Below are 21,776 nucleotides of genomic sequence, written 5' to 3' on the forward strand. Positions count from 1 at the left end.
GAATTATGAAGTCTCAGGAAACAAATTTATCCTTAAAAAAAAAAAGGTTTAGTTGAAACCAAAACTCCAAACTGAAGACTTTTATTATCCAGTTTTTGGTAGAAAGAGACAAATCATAAGTCATGAAATTAGAAATTATTAAGTTTGTTTCAATTCTGATTTAATGAGTGTTATGACGGGCCTTAAAGCTTCATCATTTAGTGAAGTATCTTGAGAAATTGTACTAAAAGAAGTGGTAGCATTACTTGAAAGTGAGATCACACGAGCAAAGTATGAAGCACTTCTAGAAATTCATTTCAAAAGGTGGTTCTACTGGTTGACTCAAAAATACTTTCCAGATTTTTTATTTGCAGAAGCATTGCATGTATGCACTACTTTGTGTTGGTGTGTCACATTAAATCCCAACATTGAATATTGTGGTTGTAACATGATGTGAAACAGTTCAAGAAGTACCAATGGTTTTGCCCTATGCAATACCAAAACACTTCAGCAGTTAGACTTGGGTAATGAATAATGTAATGTGCAAGATGGATGTGGCTTCAATGAACTCTAACTCGAATCATTACCGCAGTAACTGCAGTCATTATGTGAGCAATGAGTCACCAGAGCTAATGTGGCTTTGTGTTTTTTCCTGTTAGAAATCAAACAAATTATGTTTTGCTTCCCTCAGAGATAAATAAAAAATGTTACAGAAAAAATGAAGAACCAAAGCAGATCTTCTTGATTTATAAGTTTGATCCCATGATTCTCTCTGCTTTTCTGTTGCAGTGATCCATACACCAGACTGTCTCTTTATGATCCGGTCAATGGAGAAATCACAAGTCTGCAGACTAAGACCATTAAAAAGGTGAGTAAACAGCACCTGAACTTGCTTCATTTGATGGTATTTGTATAAATATAAATATTTTTTTTCTTATTTCATGTTACTTGAAGACTCTGGATCCAAAATGGAACGAAGAATTCTATTTCCGAGTAAGTTTCGCTTAAAATAAGTCAACAACCACATTCAAGCATGGATGCATGTATATTTTAAGCTTACATTGTTGCCACTAATGGAAGATAAACTGCATAACTTGGCTTATGTTTGAAAGCATGTTAAAAATGTAAACAACCCAGCATCCCTTGTTGGATTAGTAAAGCTGGAGTCATTCTGATCTTCTACTTTGTGTTTCAGGTGAAACCCAGGAATCATCGGCTTCTGTTTGAGGTGTTTGATGAGAACAGACTGGTAAGCTGTTTAGATTTGTTCAGCTTATAATGATTCAATGTTCCCATGTAGTTGGTGTTTTTATTTTTTTTTTAAATACAGTAAACGTACAGAATGTGGACAGATATACTTTGTATCTCTAAAGATCCAAGCTGGCAGGGTTAGTAATAACAGATTAAATTCATGTAAAGTGAGGCACGTTTAACAAATTCATTAGAACAAACTTTCATTCAGGCTGATCTCATTTAGAAGCTCTATTTCCCTCTATAGTCGAATTTAAGTCAGTTTGTCGAATGAAAACCCAAACATAAATCTCGCATTGCCTATCTTGGACTTTTGTGGCTGTAGCATAGAAATATAATGAGTTGTTCTTGATTGATGGCAGCTGCTGAGGTGATATTATGTTCTGTGTTTGGACACCATAAATGCCAAACAGGAGAATGTGTCATATTTCCATAGATGCGAGTATCCTCCAGTCAGTGCAAGAATGACTTTGCTTTGTCTGCCTGTCAAAGACGCAGGAGGCCCTTATTTTGCCATATTATGCTGGATATTGCTGGAAACTTATCATAGCTTATTACTCTGCGCTGTAAATAAGGGTAAATCTGACTTCCATTAGATCATCCTAACGTCTGTGAGGGTGGGGATTAAGAGCTGTGGATCAAATCTGGAGTCTATTTTAGCTGTGGTTTAGTTTTGATTCTTAGGCAGAAATGTATTGAATGCACACTGTGTTAAAGGTTTAGCGAGTACTCCTTTACTCCTTCCACTAAACGGCATGCAATCGTCACATTTAGTTGTATTTTTAAATGTTTTGATATTTATTGACACTGTCATGGAACCAGCAGTTGAAAATTAGTTTAAGCGATGAGAAAAATCAGCTGGTTGGCTAGCAAACATCGGCAATGAGAGTTTAGTGCTATGAGTCAAAGATGTTATCGCAATATTTTCTTCCAAGTCTTTGCTTTAGTTTGGTAACATTGAAACCAATGTTACCATAAAACATGGTAACATAAAAAAAACAACCTTTACATGCGATCCACGGAAAGCTTGTTCTAGATCCACGATCCTCAACCTGTACTAACCAAGGAACCGCCTATCAAATTCAGTTTGTTTAGAGCCACAAAACCTGTACAATTCCCTTCACCAACTACCTGCTATATGAAAATACTTTGTAATTTAATTTAAGCAGCATTTGGTGTTTTAGGGCAAAGAATAATCTCTAACTTACATAAAATTGAGAATGAAAACACTTTCTTCATAGAAGATTTAAGAAAACATTATAATTTGCAGTCTAATTAGTACAATTTATTTACAAATTCTGTGCAAATGCGACTGAAATCAGACTTTTAAAATGACCTTCATCTTTTTAACACTGCTGCTGTCCTGTCATTTCTGTCCAAACTCATTAAGAGTCACTGTGGACGTCCTAAAGAGCCTGATTCTCCTCTCTGAGTTTGCAGAATAACAGAGAGTTTTTTTGCAGCAGGTTATCACAGCTCAGCCCAGGTTCGTCCTGGGACACAAAAACAGTCAGACCCCACTAATGCCGGCTCTTCTATGTGAGACTTCCTCCTCACTGTGTCTCTGTGTGGGTAATGGAAACATTGTAAAGCAGTTAGTCAAGACGAACAGCTCAGAAGTCCTGACTTTCACCTCATCAAATATCGCCTTACTTCTCCTATCTGCAGCACTTAGTTTAATTAAATTGTACATTTTCTTTTCTCTATTTTTTTTACAGTCATTATGTACTCTGTTATAAATATGTACTGGCTATTAGGGAAAATAAAAAAAACATTTATTTTACATAAGCTTTTGCTATACCAAAGCTTTCATAAATGATTCTTACTGCTTTTTCAGAAGTAGTGTTGAATGTGTCCACAACACTACTATATACAGTTTTAATTAACTGGTCTTACTGGTAGAAAACTGCTCTGCGATTACCAAGAAGCGGCTCTTTAGGTTCCCAGAAGAGCAAGTCGGGGCAGGACCATCTGTGCTCTTTTTTCCATTGAATATCCAGTTGTATACAAACTGCATGTGAATATATGAGCAACTTTCTGATGAGCAATTACAGCTTCAGAATAAGACGTTATTAGTTCCACTTTTTTTGTTTTTTTTTTAGCTCTTTGGGTTTTTGCGTTAATTGCACAATATTTGGCTCAGAGTGTCAGTCATTTTGGCATTATGCTACATTATTCATAGAGCACAACAAATATTGCCAGCTGTTATTGTGCTGCATGTGGTTATTGTTTGTAGACTGAGAGGTTTCTGGAATGCGTCACCACATCACATGTTTACAGTCACATGAGAACATGAACTTAGGCGTGGCTGACTCAGATCTTCCTCGTCACACTCGAGGTAGATTTCATGGCACATTGAGGGGCATGTCGGTGCGGTAAATGTGCTTCTGAGTGTATGTGTTTGTCACTGCTTGCCTAAAATACAAGGAACTTAAAGCAAAATTCCTGTAACTTCCTTCTTTACACTGCAGTCTCACTTTCTCCAAAGGCATAAAAAGATGGCATGTGCATAGCATCTGTGTTTCTATAGAGACTCCATCTTGAATTTATTACCACTGCCTGCATAAACAGATTCAGAAAACGCCCCGTGTTTGCAGGTGAAAAATAAATTGGGCGAACAAAATTCACTGAAGTATTTACAAAATTGTTGAATTAGAGGAAGTGCTCCTTGTTCCTGTGAAGATCACCTTCATTCTGCTTATGCTGATGTTTACATTGCCAGTTTCTGGAAGGTAAATGTTTTGTTAGAATGTATTCAGGACCCCAGGTGGTAGTTTTATTTGCACACAAACATGCTAAAAAGAGTATTTTGTCATTAAATAATGCTAAATTAAGGGAATAACCCACAATCTCCAGACACGGATACCACTCTCTTATCTTCCCACATTCCCAGTTCCTCTACCTGCTTAATTTAACTTTCAACGGAAAGTTAAATTACACGTACTGCTACGTGTACATCATTCATTGGCTACATTTACCCAATAGCAGTGCCTCCGAGCAGTTTCTCCTCCCCCTAGAAAATGAAAAAAAATTATTAAACATCAGCGTTCTGAGTCATAACTCTCTTAACCACTTAATGTTCAGCAGAACATGTCTTCACCTCAAACTAACGTTGAAACAGGCAGCACATCCCGTTTCTGTTGCCAATTGAGGATTTGAAAGTTATGGGACTTAATTTTTTTTGTTTATCAGAAATGGTCCCTGAACTCCTTTTAGAATGATGTGACATTTAATATCTTGTAATGTAGATTTATAGGAGTTTTCTTGTTGAATTTAAGATTCTGCAGATTGATTGTAATATATTTTCCCTCCAACCCACTGAACAAATTAAACATTTACATTTGTGGTGTAGCATTAAATCTCACTTTAAAAGTTTTTGAAGCAAACTTTCAACTTGAAAATAACATTGAATAAATGTAATAATGAGTGTAATACTCAATACTGTCACCTTCCTTAAATAATGGCTTAATAAAGACAAGCCATTATTTCAGGAAAATGACGCCATGTCACATTATTTAAGCCGCAGTAAGAATAATTGTTGCTTTTCTGGTTTAAGAAAGACAATGGATTATTTTTTTAAAATGTGTGAACACTTTAGTCCATCCATCCATCCATCCATTTTCTTACACCGTTGTCCCTAATGGGGTCAGGAGGGGTGCTGGTGCCTATCTCCAGCTAACGTTCCGGGCGAGAGGCGGGGTACACCCTGGACAGGTCACCAGGCTGTCGCAGTGAACACTTTAGTCATTTTTTAAAATTTTAAAGTATTTCAACTTTAAAACTTTTTAAACTTTAACTATTGCAAACCGAGGTCATTTTAATCAACATTGCAGTGTAGTGGGCAAAGCCTCATAAACTTTTATAGAGCGTATAAAAGTTGTGTAAAAGGTGTTAATGTTGGGTTACTTAGGTGTGAAAATGCCAGACTTTCATGCCTGAGTTTCAAAACAACAACTTAGACAGCTAAATTAAATTAAATTTACTTTTAATATGATTCATATTGTTCAAAAATTAAACTTAATATAATATCAAATAGATAATAAAAACCCAGGTTTCCACTGGGTTCATATTTATACAGTGCTACTTGAAAATAGTTGATACAACATTGCCCAGCTGTTTACTAGCTTTGTTTTTCTCGGTGTCGCTCCATACCCCTCAGTTAATGAAAGGAAAAACCCACAATGGTCACAGAAAGAACTTGAATCTGATAAAGGTAATAATAAATAAAAATTCCATGAAAATAAACAAATGAAAGTCAGGCATTACTTTTCAAACACGCTTCAAGAGAATTACTTTAAAAAATAAACCATTGCGGGTTTTTCTTTGATCAACCCAGGGGTACCAACAATTTTGTCCGTGTGTATATACGTTGAATGTCATTTGTGCTTTCTTCCAAATATCATCAGCCAGAGAAAGCTGGCAAAAGCCCATTTCTTTCAGTGGTAGGGTGGTTGATATGCATATTATCAGGAAATAAATAAACCCAGTAGGGGTAATTTTTTTCCTATTGTATATATTTTGCTTATCCTTTGCCAGTGAAAGTACACCTTTCTGGCTCCGCTTGTGAGTCTCTGAATTTTTTATTAAATAAAACGTCCCCGATGTTTACTTGGTTCTTATTGATTCCAAGCTCTTGACAATATTATTGTAAGCCACTTTGTATTGTCAATATATATTGTAGTTAATATCCATATTTGGGCTCCTATCTTATCATATGGCTGCCACATCACAATCAAGTTTGGAAAATGGGTTATGACTTTCCTTGCTTCCGCCAGTGAGTCATGTCCTTATCCTGGCTGTGTCTCCTACTATTAAACATTACCCGGACGCTGATTTGGAAGCAGAGTAATGGCCTAAAATAAGTCGGCCACTGCCCACAATAGACTTCCATTAATAAATTGGACTGTCAACATCTATGAAGAAGAAATAAGACCAACATAGACCGTTACATGAGGTGTCATATAACCAGTGTCATACCACTTTAATGTCGCAATGATCACACTTCTTTCATCCCTCTGTCTTCTGTTTTCCAAACGGTCATACCTAATTCCTGCATAGGGTGTTTGACCACGTTTGTGTGCATGTGTTGTGTATATGTTCCAGCTTGAACCTCGCTTTAATGCAGAATTACACTGGCATTTATTCTGTTTGATTTCCTGTAATTCAATAGCAGCGGGTAAAACTATTTGCGGGGGGCACAGAGCGGCAGAAACATTAGTGGCATAGCAGCAGCAGGACTCTCAAGTTAGCGGCCAGAGCTTCAAGTCTAGGATTCAGCGTGGAGGACTGCCATGGTTTTGTTTGACTGGCTTTTTTGTTTTTAAGTTTTAGTTTAGCATTGCTTTCTGCGTAGGGCAGAGGCTCCTTCAAGAGGATCGATTCGGCTTCAAGGGTCGCCTCTTTGGGTCATCTCTTCAAACCGAACCAATGGCCTGCTAAAAGCTGAGATCAGCCTGCAGGGGAATGTAGCTTGTCACTGGAGCTATTTTGGCAATGCACAGCCACTAATGATTGAGATCACAGAGCAGAGAGCGGAACAGTTGCTTTCTTCCACTTTTTTTTTCCTACCAGCAAGTTTGATCATGCACCTCTCACCAGCGCTGCAGGGATTAGAGAGTTAAACAAATGGCACGTCAGCTCCGCTTGCATTTCGCGTCAAGACGAAGCAACACGGACCCCCTCTCTGAAAGCCTCAGCTGCCATGGTGAGGAGAGCAGAGTCAGTGTGTCAGCGCACGGCCCCGCAGAGAATCTGGCGCACAGCTCAGTCCACTTGAAGGTGACTCCTCTGTCACCAGAGTTTGCCAGCAGTCAGAGCTCTTCAGTCTTCATATCCAGGGTTAACTCTGGAGGCAGCAACAAGAAGAGCGTTCTGCAAATCTCGCTGCAGCCGTGCGGAAAACCAAGCGGCGAGTTGGAAGGGAGCGCAGAGGATGGAGAGGCCGGCGTGGGTGTCGGTTCTGATGGGGGATCGTGCAATAGCAGCATGGCCAGCGACGCCGGGTACTGCAGCAGCAACAGCATCTTTGAGCCGGAGCTTCCAGAAAAGCACAGGAGCAGTCAGGAGAGGCCCCAGGTCTGCCGCAGGTCCAAGGTCCCGCTGCGGCGGTGCTCCTCCCTGGTCATTATTCCAAGGAGCCCTTGCAGCACGCCGCCTGCGTCTCCCGTAGGATCTGCGGCTCTGTTTGCTCTGCCCCCGCTACGGGGATCTAACCAACCGTTTCTCCAGGCACCTGCCAGTGAATTCTTCCAAGCAGATGAAGAAGTAACAAGTAAAGAGCCCAACATTGCTTCTCTAAGTGGCCACAATCAGCCAAAAGGAAACTACTCATCCGAGTTTAGGGACTCAAAACACACGGTGCACTTTAACATCCCGCTAGAGGATGAACCAAAATGCAAACTGGAGGACAAGACTGCAGGTATGGAGCAGTCATCTAATCTTCACTCTAGCAGCGTGATGCTACGCTTTGCCCACCAGAGACCAATGGCATCGGCCAAACGAGTCGCATCTGTGGCTTCGGGCAGTTCACATCTCCCCGATGCTCATTACCCGGCTGGACTCTCTGAAAGACAAGGTGAAGCCCACAAAAAACTTTATCAGAGTACCTCTGCTTGCTTATTTTCCTCATCTAAGCAACCTGAGAAAAACAGTAGGGTCTGTTCATCAGGGAAGGTTCAAGGGAAACACTGTCATCGTGCCATTCAGAGGAGCTTTTCCCTGGAGGTGCCTTACGCTAACACCGGGATTTCATGTCACGTTTCAAACCCAAAACTCAGCAGCCCTCTTTCCCCACATGTACACATTCATTTGTCTCCTTGCTGCCCTGCAAAGGTTCCCGCTTATCCCAACAACTTCAAAAAAAGCCACAAAGGAAACAGGGAGGTGAGTGTTTACATTCGCTGATGTTTCCTGACTGTAGAAATACTCATGAAAGTTTTTTTTTTTTTAAGAGCCAGTCTCATAATGGCCCTGTGACAGAGCTCTGTGGATGTGATGACAATGTTGTTAAACTAGTCCAAGCGGATTCCACACGGTTTTGGTCTGACTTGTCACAATGCCTTCCTGACTGCTGCTTTTACGTACAGAAACAAAAAACAACACCAGGCTTTTATGAATAGAAATAACAAATGCAGACATATTATCCAAGTGTTAATTTTTTTTTACTTTCTCCTTCTGGGGTCTGTGAAACTCAGTGTTACCCTTTATGCTGCTTATAAGAGTAACTGAGAGCGTCTCTAACTCCAAGTCATGTATTTAACAAGCTCAGTGTGGACAAACATTCACAGGTGTTCAGTTACATTACAGTAAATCCGTCAGGACTTTAGTTTCCAAGAACCGCTGAAATAAGAGAGACCAGCTCCCCTCCGTCTTGGGGGTCTCTTTCACGTCTGTTCAAACTCAACTGCGGAATAATATTCCTTTTTTTCCTCATTAATCTGATAACCCTATGAGCGATCAACGTATTTACCGTGGTTATTTTAAGTGTCGGGGAAACGCGGTGCCCCCTTTGCTGATATAAATAAGGCGGCTCTGAAATATCCCCCCCGACTCCAGATAGTCTGGTGGTTTGAAGCACGGCCGGCTCCTCTGGATTCAAATTTAACAGCATGATACGAGAGCAGCCATGCCAGCCAGTCATCTGTGTGTGTGTGTGTGTGTGTGTGTGTGTGTGTGTGTGTGTGTGTGTGTGTGTGTGTGTGTGTGTGTGTGTGTGTAGGCGCGCGCGTGTGTGTGGGGGCGGGGGGCAAAGAGTGTTGGCCTTCCCAGTAAACGATCAGATGGTGTGTTAGCTTCCCTGTGGGTCCCCCCCACCAAGCAGTGTTTGTGAAATATCAGGTGTCGGTCTCCAGCAAACTGTCAAGAAAGAAGGCCTACCTGAGTAATTTGTCTTTTACGGAAACGTTTTTTGGACTTGCACACTGAATACTGTCTCATTATTACCTCTGATTATAGTGACATCTAACAAATACACAAGAGACAAGAAAAGGGAACAAAAAGTATTTTAGGCTTCAGTTCTCGAATGACAAAAAGTCTAAATTAGCTCTTAGTTAAAACGTTTTGCGTTTTTTTTTACATAATCATAGAATAATTATTGTATAACATGATGTTCATGCAAAAAAGTGGTAAAATAGTCACTTTGTCGCAGACTTACAGCACCGTTTAGAAAAACCTCAAATTCAAATACTTTCCCCTTCAGGTTGCTTTTAAACTCGCTTGCAGTGATGCAACTAGCTGTGAGATTTAAATAAACCTTCAGCTTTGCTCCTCTTATCTGTTTTGCCTTCATAACCTGCTCCCTCGCAAAGTTAATGAACAACCAGATGTGGCTGTGTTACACAAATGAGGTGGAAAACATGAGTCAGATCCCATTTCTGCTGCGTATTTTGGATGAATCTTTGTCATAATTTTGAAAACCATCTTTAAGCAATTATAGATCAGTTTACATTGTCTAATCGGCTCTAATCTCATCCTACAAATGAATAATCTCGAGGAATTTAGCTTGTATGCCACTTGGATAGTGGATTTATTGAGGACCTTTTTAGGAGGATATGGTTTTGTTACGCCATTTGGTACAAATTCCTGCAGGAATGTTCTCTAAAGACATCACACCCCTATTAGGAAAAATGCCCTCCTCAACTCCAACATATTATTTTCCAGCCACCATTCTGGAAAAGTGTGACCTTTCCTTCCTACTGGACTTGAACTAATTATGTTTATACTATACATTTTCCATGAGAAAATTATGGTAGAAGTCAAATGAACAAGTGGATCTCAAACCGTGATGCACTTCGTTCAGGATGGATCGTCGCCACACAGTTTAGTTTGGCTGCTCTCATAGCATTTAACTGGGCAGCTCTTTCTCCCACCTGTCAAGGCAGTTTGTCGTGGCACATGTAAGACGTATTTCTGAGCATGCAGGTTGCCTCCAGCTTATACGGTTTATGATCTGGTCCTAATGTCAGCCTGTAAACTGAGCAGCATTTTGTGTCACCTGAATCTTCAGGGATGCCCTGAATGGAAATTTATCTGTCATTATAATTTTAATTTAAGCACTATGCATCCAGAGCTCCTGTGTCGTTGTTTTTAAATCTGCTTCACCAGGGAGGCTTCCAAGAAAAGGATATGAAGAGTTAAATGATGGGTAGCAGATGGTAAACACTATTGTTAGTGACATTGTACTAAATTAGCCAGCAAAGTATTTAGTCCAAGCACGTGTGGCAGATTTGAATGTGCTGACATCTTTTTATTATTATTATTATTTATTAAAAAATATGTGTTGGCCTGTCAAAATAATCAATTAATTGCATGATAAAGGAAAACAAACTCAATTATTTCCATTGGTATGTTTTACCATTTATCTCTTTCTACCAAAAACTGGATGATAAAAGTCTTCAGTTTGGTGCATTTGTTTCAACTAGCCCAATTTTTGATTACAAAGACTTCAAAACAAATTTTATTTGTTTTGTTTATTTATTTTGAATATTTAAAATGTCTTCCAGTTCTAGTGTTAAATGTTCATTAGTTTAAAGTTTACTGATCTTTTAGACTTGCTCCTGCATTATTATTTTGCCATTACTTAAAAATGATCTCAAAACAACAATATTATCATTTATCGCAATAACCTGTGAAATATTTTATTGTCTAGCAAAATTTGTTATTGTGACAGGCCTATATATGAGATGGTATTATATGTACAAAACAATTAGGACAAAATGTCAAAATATTTATAAAGCATTTCAAAAATGGCTATTGACTACACCAACAGTATCCTTAAAATTACAGACTTAAAATGAAATGGTACAAAAAAAATACATTCTTCTAATTTAATTTTGTGTTTGTGTTTTCCAAGAATAACCATGCCAATGATTATTGTAGAGATAGATAAAAAAAAATACATGAAACAAAGAAGGATAGATAAAATGGCATAAAAAATCAATAAAGCAATAAAGTAGAGTAAATAATCTATCTAAAATCTGAAAATGGAAAGCATTCGATGTGTAAAAATTAAAGCAAAAGCAAGGCCGTGGCTTTAATCAGGCCATAAGAGCAGCTTCATTGCTCACTGGTTTTTTTCCAGTCTGTCCATCTTTACTGGAAGGAAAAAAAGCCACTTCCTCAAAAGCTACTGCTTTATTGATTGAATTAAGGCGAGGCTCAATCAGGTTTATAAACTCTGCTCACAGATTACTGCAGTCGTTCTGCGTAATCTGATTTCACTCATTTTGAATGTGTTTGAGATTTGTTTTGAGAATATTTCCCCCAAATTACACAAAAAAATCCTCCTCATTTTGAGTTTATTAGTATAAAATGAAAGTTTAAACAAGTTAAGCAACAGAGTTCCTATGTTTAGGGAAATGCAGGCTTTATAATTCATCTTGGGTTCAGGCGATCACCCAGTCAGGACCTTTTTAAGTAGAAGGGTGTGTGTGAAGGATGTTATTTCTCAAATTGTATAAAATCGTAGCCAGTTATAAAATTAAGTATCCATTAAGTTACCACTTCCTGCCTTCTTGGAAGATACTTCCACTTCTCATATGGAAGCTCATGTTTTAGACCAGGCATCCATTATGCTGCCGCTAATTCTCAAGGAACTGTCTTAAAACAAACTCCTGCTGAAAAGTTACTTAGACGTTAGTTTTGTTTTATTTCAAGTGTAATATTTCCAATAAAAACAAGACAAAAATACTTGATTTTGTCTGTTTGTAATGTTCGTGGCGGTTCTTTTTCATTTCAGTAAAATAAGAGCGCAAAACAACTAAAGCTGCAAAACAAAGAAAATGACTTGCTTCCTGTTTTTCAGATTTAAAATCTGCTTGTTAAAACCCAAACAATTGTTGATTTATGCAATAAAATCTATATATTTTATACACGCTGCACACTAATCCAGAGCAAATCCAGTCCATTTAAAAATAATGGAGATGTTTGTGTGTGATTGTATTTCAGGAAGTGCTTGGTTTCCATCAATCCTTGTTGGTAAACATTATGTTCTATATGCTGCTTCAGCCACAGTAAATACTATAAACAACACAATCTAGTAAATTGCAGGGTGTGCCTGAAGAGAGCTGGATGTGAATGACTGTAAATAAACTCGGTCCGAATGGCACCACTCTCGGTCCTGATTAAGCTCTTGAATATTCGTCATTCAATATCCAGCATTGGCGTGCAGCTACCGGTTAGAAACGGAAAGTTTCTTGAAAGAAAGGTCACGGTTGTTGAAATGCAATAAACCACACTCCCCTGTAATAAGACGTGTAATATAAAACTTCAGATAAATGTCTTGTAAGAGATGAGCAAATGCAGTGATGACTAATATGATGCTATCCAGGGTTCGTACGAGAGCTTGAAAAATGTTTGAATGGCCATTTTGGAAAGCGCTTGATATTCAAACTGTCAATTTTTTAATAAAGTACAATCTACTTTATTTTGATTTGGAAACATTATTTACATTTGAAACCAGATATTGTCGTACACCTCATGAAAAGACACATTTTTTATTATTATTACCTGGAGTTAAATTAAACTAAACTTTTTATTGTTTTAGGTCAGTTAGAATCACCAAAATTATTTCTATTTTCTAAATGCTAAAAATCTTAGTGAGAAAATTTTATTTTATTTTTATTTATTTATTTATTTTTTTGCATGTTGTGTTTTTAGCATTAATTTGAACAGGAAGGTCATTTATCTTAACACAATTTGTTTGGCTTGTTTCATTGTCAATATCATTTTGATTTGTGTAATTGAAATGAAGGTTGGCTTATATTTTATATGCCAAACAAAGTTACTCAAATTAGATCATTTTTAGTGTATTGTTCTCAGACCAGTCGGGTGTGTGAGAGACATTTCAAAACACAACATTGTTTTAGTTTATTTTCTCTCTGCTGTAGAATGTAGAATATTATCAAAAGACATTATTACCATTATTATATTACGGTATATACGAGTGAGTTGGAACTGTCTTTTATTTTAGTTCATTTTGAAAAACTTTCATAGAATTTGAAAGCTTCCCTTGATGATGCTTGAAAAGTGTTTTGAACCCTGATAATGAGACTAAAACAATGTAGTTTTAAAGTCACTTCCTGAGTTTTCGGTAAGATGAACGGGAGCGTCTTCCTCTTCACCTGTTTCTATCTGTTGGTAATTAAAGGCATGAAGAACCAGGTGTGTCTATTTATGTAAACACCTGTGTGACCTGTCGGGGGTGTTGATTTGGACACGAGGCAGACCCCCGCTGTGCATTGTGCTCCCCTACCAGGCTGCAGGACCACCAGGCAGTAAACATATCCCGTGTTTGAAGCGGTGACACGGCATCTGGTTTATGCTACAGTACTTGATCCTGGACTCTCTTGTAATAACACGGAGCAGTTATTAATTGGGAGCCGATAAACACATTTCTGCTAGATGAAGTGGAGAAATATACAGAAATGCATTGGTTGTTCAATAATGAATAATGTGTTTGAGCTACTTCTCTGTTTACTGTAACATGAGACGGCTGCTGAGAGGGAGAAGGATGTTTAGGAAAGTGGCAGAAATCTTTCCAATCAATTGCTGCCAACTCCATGTATTTGACTGTGATGTACTTTAAAGTGGTTTAAGTGGGAAGATTTGGAGGATACTCTCGTTGATGTTTGTTTTGGAGATGAGTCTCATGTGTCCCCTTGTCTCTCCTTTTCAGACACGTGATGACTTTCTTGGACAGGTGGACGTTCCTTTAAATCAGATACCGGTGAGTTCTTGTCTTTAACGAAGTGTAATAACCCCTGTAAGCCCCTGTGGCTGGTTTTGTTTCACTTACACTCCAGATCATAATTGTAAAACCAAGTGAGCAGCATTCACATTCTTCACTGCCAAGTGTTAAGAAAATGCAATAGGAGCAGAAGACAAAACATAGACTGGAGAAATTACTGAAGACAAGATTTAGACTCAGACAGGCTGATCTAAGTTACAGATCTTAATCACAGAAACTCCAAAACTGAACTAAAATGGTAAAAAATAATTTTTTTTAGTAGCCCCGCTGTTATGATTTCACTGCAAGCCTCAAAATCTTGTGAAGTATTTTTAATGCAAATATCTTAGTACACTTGAAATAAAAAAATAACTTTCAAGTAACTTTCCAGGAAGAACTATGTGCTTGTTTTAAGTTAAACGTTTCTTAATTCCTTCAAAAGTACTAGTTCTGATTTATACACAGATTTTAACATTTTCAATCATATGAACATAAACTTTAGTTCAATTGACTAATTTTGTCTCATGTTTATTCCTTTTGTATTTTGAAGCTCTGGTAGCTTCTTACTGGGTGTTACATTTTTTTGAGGAATTGTTTTTTCAGTGTTTTTCTTTTTGTTAACTCTTGCATTTCATATGTAAATTATGGCTTCTGCTTGTTCAAATTGATTTTGTAAAAACATCCCCTGGAAGGCGAGCAGCAGTTCAGTAGCAGTGCAGCCAGAAACACGATGTACGTGTAAAAGATGTGTAATAAATATTATTCACAGAAAAAACTAAATAACTTAAAGTGACACATAAAGCAGCAGAATAAACCACCAGGACAGGGACACTAAGTGTTCATATATCCTTACTCTTCCTGTTTTTTTGGATATTTATTTTTTTAAAGATGAGCAGAGCAGCAGGTGTTTTAACTGTACGCTCTCTCAGTCTCACCTTTGTCTCCATGTAAACATAAACGTGTGCCCTTATTCGGCTGTCAGTTCCACTTCGTTTTCTTCAGTTTTGAAAACACGGCCCGCTGTGTTTATGCTGCGTTTCTGCTTGTGTTTAATTGTAAATACAAATTAGCCTTCATTATCCAACGCCACCATCATTCCACATTGCCATGTCTTCAAAAATAATGGTGTTTTAATGCCACATTAAGCAGCAGGTTAAAGCTTTGCGGTTTATTTTTGTTGCTTTTGTTTCCTTTAGACAGAAAATCCTAACGCACAAAGACCATACACATTCAAGGATTTTCTGCTCCACCCACGAAGGTTTGCATTTCATCACACTTTCATTTTGCTTTTGAGCATTTCCCCATTGACGTTTCTTGGCTTCATCTAAACACGTTTTCTGTTTTTTTTTCTTTTCTTCCCTGGTCAGCCATAAGTCCAGGGTCAAAGGTCATCTGCGTCTCAAAATGACCTACCTGCCGAAGAACTTGGGCTCAGAAGAGGAGACAGCAGATCAGACAGAGGATTTGGATGTAAGCTAGTGCTTCGTTTAGTTTTTCCGTGCAGTGATGCTTCATCTGATTAAATCATCATAACATAGATTAAACTTGAGAGCATCACAGGCCACTCTTAGAGCGTTATTCTGAATGTTTAATTTATTTTTTCCTTTTGTTTTTAGCTAAATTTTAGTTTGGTTTTGAGTGTTGATTGTGGTTGGTCAGTGTTCATGTATGTTTTCATATGTGCAAAAACTTAATTAATATAAAAAAATAAAAAGCAGTGCCCAAGAGGAGATGCACATTTTGCAGATTTTTATCCATCCATCCATCCATTTTCTTTCACCCTTGTCCCTTAGTGGGGTCGGGAGGGTTGCTGGTGTCCATCTCCAGCTAGCGTGCCGGGCAAGAGGCGGGGTCACCCTGGACAGGTCGCCAGTCTGTCGCAGGGCAACACAGAGACACACAGGACAAACAACCATGCACACACACACTCACACCTAGGGGCAATTTAGACAGACTAATTAACCTGACAGTCAGGAAACCGGAGTACCCGGAGAAAACCCACGCATGCACAGGGAGAACATGCAAACTCCATGCAGAAAGACCAGGGCCGGGAATCGAACCCAGAACCTTCTTGCTGCAAGGCAACAGCTCTACCAACTGCGCCACTGTGCAGCCCGCAGATTTTTATTTGTAAAATAAAAAAACAGACTTAAACCATGAATAATTTTCCAGCCTCTTAACTTACATGACAAAGAAATAAAAACGGTAGTTTTCCACATCTGCACTGAGTGATTTAAATATTTTCCTCCTGTGCAGCCGGGCTGGGAGCTTCTGGACCAGGACATGTCGGGCCCCAGGCAGAGCCAGATGCTGCCTCCTCTTCCTCCTGGCTGGGAGGAGCGGCAGGACAACCTCGGCAGGATCTACTTCGTCAACCACGTGACCAGAACCACGCAGTGGCACCGGCCCACCATGCAGTAGGATATCCTCCATGCCTCCATGAGTGACATCGTTTCCTCAGATTCATTCCCCGGTGGATGGGAGCCAACATGTGTTTGTGTGTCTGTTGAACAAAGGCAGAGCAACGGGGAGAGCCACCGGCCGCAGAACAGCAACACAGATGTGGAACCTGCCTTCATCACACGCAGACAGATCTCAGACCACGACGAGAACGCCACGCCGCAGGAGTCTCCAGAGGTAACGCCGTTCTGCTTCCTGTCCAGGCCCACAGTGATGCATCTTAAAGGAACTCTTTAACTGATCCTCAGTTTTTATTCTGCAAAAGCTTTTATTGCTTTTTGACAGAACCGAAAACTCAGTTAGAGAATTAGGATGTTTTTCTCCAATCCACTCCTTGTGTTTCCACAAATCAGAGTGATTCATTTTGTTTGGCAGTATTGTTTTACAGCTTCTCTTCATTTGGACTTTGAATTCAGGTCAACTCTACAGCGGGATATTAAAACCTTAAGGTCTTTCTTTTTTTATGATAATATTAAAGTCATAGTGTCGTAATAATAAAATCGTAATTAAGTAGTAATTTTATCAAAATACCAACATGAAAAATGACTCAAAAAATTTTATGTTGAACATCTTTGAAGTTATACTTTATCAGTTTTACACATAGTAAAATAATTGATCTTTTAACACATCGGCGTCAAATTATTATCAGTGTCAGGACTTTGAAGCGATTGCGCAAACGACTGAGTCTGTTTAGAAGAAAACCACAAAGATAGAGATGGTTATGCTGATATCTAGAAGCTTTTCTTCTCACGGAAACAATTTTTTTCTCTTAATTTTAAGACATTCTAGTAAAATTGCATCTTTATTCTTCTAGATGAACAAAAGTTCTCATAGCCGGACCCTAATACTCCATCATAAAACTCACAGAATGGATGACTGAAATAAAAGCCACTTTTTGAAAATATTCCCCATCGTTTGTAATTTCTATTTTAGAAAAGAAAGATCTAAATCAGATCTGATATGGCAAAGATTTTATTTTTAAGCCATGCTGCCCCGCCCTGTTGCTGATCCATTAAGTCACATGACGACTTGCTAATGCAGTGAGAGTTTAATTCACTCTGCCAAAATATAACGTTCTGTTCAAGATATAACGTTCTGTAATGAAAATGTTTGTTTCTCAGCACATTTATTGTATTACTTCAGCTCACAATCATGCAAGTTAAGAAAAGTTAACAGGTATCAGTGACTCTGCCTCGCTGCTGTAGTAGTAATAAATAAATAAGCATATATTTAATATTACTTCAGAACTTTTAACCAAATACCAGGAGTCATTTTGTTTTTTTCTTCTAGCATCTGAATGTTTTTTACCCTTAGGTCTCAATTGTTTTTGGATGATTTAATGAAAGTTTTAACTCTCGGTGTGGTTAGCTCCACCTTAATGAAACCGATGACTTTCAGCTCATCGTAAGCCTTTAATCGTGATACATGGAACAACCCTTTGGTCTAATGCTTAAAAATAACACAAAGCCTCTGCCTTATGCAACACTTTTCATACCTGCTTATGACACTTGATTGAATTTATTTCCAGAAGTCACACATTCTCTCATAAAAACTTTAACTTTAACTTTATGTTGCCTCCAGATTTATTAGTAGATGTGCAAAAAGCTCCAAGATAAATGATAATTCGCCACGCTTTATGAGTATAAGCTGCAATCCTCTCACGTCAGCATTTCAGAGCAAAAAGCTGAGGGGAAACTTTGTTCCATTACCTGCCTGATGCCAAACAGACGACACCGAGTGACGATCTGATCAGCCTGGTGGAAACGACACACTCCACGTATTTAACTCTACAGGTTTTAAGAAAGAACAAATACAGAAAAGAAGAGACTTAATCTTCGACTTGTTTGGGCCTGAAACAGTCTTCCAGTCTGTGGGATTAATTGTTTAAATAGGTTCCCACTTACCAAAACATAGTTCTTATCAATAACAGTGTAGTGTTGTATTGAGAAACTGTTATTGTTGTTCAAACTGGATTAAAAATGTAACATTTTTAACAAAACCAGAAAAAAGCTAAATTACCTTTGACCTCCTGCCTTGATGTGGTGCTTTAAAACATTTAAATAAATGATTCTTTGTTTTGAAGGATGTTCTGAATAACCTCCTGTTAGTTTAATCTTACATAGCATTATTGACTGGGATCAGTAGAAACACATTTGATTACCAATTTTTTTTGTTTTTGAGGAAAAATAAACTTTAGTGCCATATTCCAGTCAGATCTTCAACTAGACCACATCAGTGATGTGTTGGTAAACGTTGCAGACGACATATTGTGGTACTGATGCATCTGAAACTTTTAAGGCTTGATTATCTGGTGAACTGGTTTAGGTGTTTTGGGTTTTCCAGACCTCAGAGGTTTTATGTTGACTGTATGGAGTTCCTCAAGGCTCCATTCCTGAGCCTCAGCTTTGTGTGTGTCGAAGCACTGAATTTAAAATCTCTTCGTTGGTCTGCTTAAAGGTCTTGAACCTACTACACTCTGCAGACAACTTTCTGAAACCACGAGACTTTCAGAAAACACTACAGTTTCAAAATACAAGAACGTTTTATGAGTTTATCTGCATTTTATCAGTGTTACTTCTTATCTAAATTATACTTTTCTTACTCTTTTTTTGTTTTTAAAGTATTTTTTCTTGCATTTCCTTATTTTCTGCTAAGCCCTTTTTTTTTTTTCTTCTTAACCTCACTGTCTCTTTACGCTCCAGAGCTGGGAGATCCTCACAGAGGACGAATCCACTTTGCACCCCAGAAACCATCAGCTCGCATCGCCCGTGTCCAGCGAGCCGCCGGCCTTCTCGTCGTTCAGCGACGAGAACAGGAACCATCGCGTTTCACAATCCTCGGCTAGAGAACGGCGCAGTTCACAGAATGTGAGAAGCACGAGGTTCCTCTTAACAAAATTCATAAACAGACTAATGAGAGCCATCCGCTTCCACCGAGAGAGGAAGGGAGGGAGGCTGAAAGCTGATCTGTGCTGTCTGATAACAGATTTCATGTCTTCTGCTGCAGAATCATATGAGTAATTCAAACCATTCCAGTCTCAGAGAAAGTTCGCAGACTTCTACAAGAGAGGAACAACCTGTCAGTCCTGTGGTGGGTACTTTCTGCCTCCTCAAAAGGTTGACTAATCTGGCTTCACTTCACCACACACTAAACTACTGGTGCCTCTGCTGCGTCTCAGCTCTCACAGCTGCTGCTCCGTCTTTCCCTGCTATATAGTTGAACTCAGTGTCTGTCTACATGGGAGGCGTTACTGATCAGTGTTATTTATTTATATTGTTCAATAGTTACTTCCCTCGTCCCCTCAGTTGCCTCCAGGCTGGGAGGAGAAGCGTGACAATAAAGGAAGACGCTACTACATCAACCACAACACCCGAACCACCACATGGGTGCGACCAGTCGTTCAGGTACAAAGCTTTCTTATTACTGCTCACTTTGCATATCATAAATCTGACGCACAGTCAACATCTGCAAGCAGCAGATCCTCTCCTGGCCCTCTTGGTTCATTTTTGCTTTTAAAGATGACCTGATGGGACGTCGCTGTGTGCAAGTTCTGCAGAAAGGAGTTGGCTTATCAGCGAATCTGTCCAAGACTAAAGTATCATCTGAATGCAAATCATGTTGCAGCAAGCACAGACTTCAAACATTATGTGAAGGTTCAGGGTTTCCTGACACACTTGAAAGCTGAACGGCTGTAATAATGACGCTTCTCACCAAACTGATGGTTAAATAACAGATTGAAAACAAATATCTCTGTTGTTGAGCTCGTATGTCTATTTATTGCATAATTTAGCAATGAAAAAGGTTTTTGAATTGAAGTGACTGGAGATCGTTAACGTGGCAACGCCAGTTAAATGAACTTGATTTGGTTAACAAATCAGCAGGAAGCAGGAATATTTAAATTTCTGTCAATGACAAGAGGAGACCCAAAACGTGTAGGTGGAATGATAAGCTTATCATACCTTCACTTTTAAATGGCTGTATTAATTTTGAAATACAGCCATTTCAAAATTTATACAGCAGAGTCTTTCCTGTGTATTTATCTAAAATATATCTCTAAGGAATTTTAACTGAGTCTGTAGACGAACTCATAAAATAAAATTATCATAATCAAACCTTCTTGTGTTTGTTTAACAAATTGTTTGTAAACGTTTTTTAAATTTACAGTAAAAGACACAGTTTTAACTTGTCACAACAATCATTCCACACATGACTCTCTCAAACTGGAATACTATCGTTTTTTTAATATTTGACATTTAGTTTGTTTTAAAACAATCCTTTCTCTACTTTGACTTTATACTCTAATAATCTATAAAATATACATTCATGTAATTTCACAGAAAAAAAATTGCTATGCTGAGCTTTATGTACACTTTTTTCACTTTATTTTTTATTACTCATTGAAAACATTAAATAAAACCAACTAATACAAATACATACACATGGGGGATATGATGGGAAAGGATGTTATAAGATGATAAAAAATGCAGGTCACACCAAAATCACAGAAAGGGCGAGAGAAAATAATTGCCTTATCTTTAGATTTATTTTAAACTTTGATTAAATTTGGTTTCCCAAAAGTTGACCTGTTTATAAAATAATTGATTCTGTTTCTTCCCATTCTTATACTAAACTTTATATAAAACTTTATTGGTTTATTTGTTGGACAGAAATCTGCAGACGCAGCGGCGGCGGCAACAGCAGCAGCGGCGGCGGCAACAGCAGCAGCGGCGGCGGCACCAGCAGAGGCGGCACCAGCAGCGGCGGCACCACAGAGTGGATCAGCTTCGCCTCAGAACTCCAGCTCGCAGTCCCAGCCGGCGGCGGTCGGCCCCACATACGCCGCTCAGCCCAGACCGAGCGCAGAGGCCTCAGGCTTACCGCAGGGCTGGGAGGTGCGCAGCGCTCCAAACGGAAGACCTTTCTTTATCAATCACAACACAAAGATGACCACCTGGGTGAGAGCAGGAACGGCTTCTGATCTCCGTCACCAACTGCCGTTATTTATCTTTGACTGAAACACAACCTGCTTGTGCTCCTCAGGAAGATCCCAGGCTCAGGATTCCTGCGCAGAGAAGGAGGACCGGCTCACTCGACCCCAAAGACCTCGGCCCGCTGCCAGTAAGCTCTTCAATTACAGACGCTCGGGAACGACGTGGCTGGGACAAATGCTTGTGTATATATATATTTAGGTCACTGGATGCGTGGTGGACATGAAGTTCTGTAACATGTTTCTGATGTTTTCTTCGTTTGCAGCCTGGATGGGAAGAGCGGATCCACAGCGATGGCAGGATATTCTACATAAATCACAGTCCGTACGCTTTCATAGACTCAAAATTACAAACTGAATTCATGCAGTATTAAT

At 38.9% G+C, this 21,776-nt stretch overlaps 1 protein-coding gene across 5 annotated transcripts in view; it reads left to right on the forward strand.

Annotated features, from left to right (window-relative positions):
- Positions 1-21,776, forward strand: part of nedd4a (NEDD4 E3 ubiquitin protein ligase a) — a 33,765-nt gene that overhangs the window by 4,480 nt on the left and 7,509 nt on the right. For 2 of the 5 annotated variants that reach the window (XM_008405394.2, XM_008405395.2), the window contains 14 exons: positions 769-847; positions 934-972; positions 1,175-1,228; positions 13,904-13,954; positions 15,151-15,212; positions 15,322-15,424; positions 16,211-16,371; positions 16,471-16,591; positions 19,117-19,281; positions 19,421-19,504; positions 19,699-19,818; positions 21,082-21,369; positions 21,455-21,532; positions 21,668-21,722. In XM_008405394.2, the coding sequence (XP_008403616.1) occupies positions 769-847; positions 934-972; positions 1,175-1,228; positions 13,904-13,954; positions 15,151-15,212; positions 15,322-15,424; positions 16,211-16,371; positions 16,471-16,591; positions 19,117-19,281; positions 19,421-19,504; positions 19,699-19,818; positions 21,082-21,369; positions 21,455-21,532; positions 21,668-21,722 (1,460 nt within the window). Of the gene's footprint in view, positions 1-768; positions 848-933; positions 973-1,174; positions 1,229-6,631; positions 8,113-13,902; positions 13,955-15,150; positions 15,213-15,321; positions 15,425-16,210; positions 16,372-16,470; positions 16,592-19,116; positions 19,282-19,420; positions 19,505-19,698; positions 19,819-21,081; positions 21,370-21,454; positions 21,533-21,667; positions 21,723-21,776 lie in introns of those variants that run through there. The other 3 variants (XM_017304153.1, XM_008405393.2, XM_017304154.1) reach the window with 3 other exon arrangements.

This window comes from Poecilia reticulata, linkage group LG3 (genome assembly GCF_000633615.1).
Source record: "Poecilia reticulata strain Guanapo linkage group LG3, Guppy_female_1.0+MT, whole genome shotgun sequence".
In the NCBI taxonomy this organism is placed as follows: Eukaryota; Metazoa; Chordata; class Actinopteri; order Cyprinodontiformes; family Poeciliidae; genus Poecilia; species Poecilia reticulata.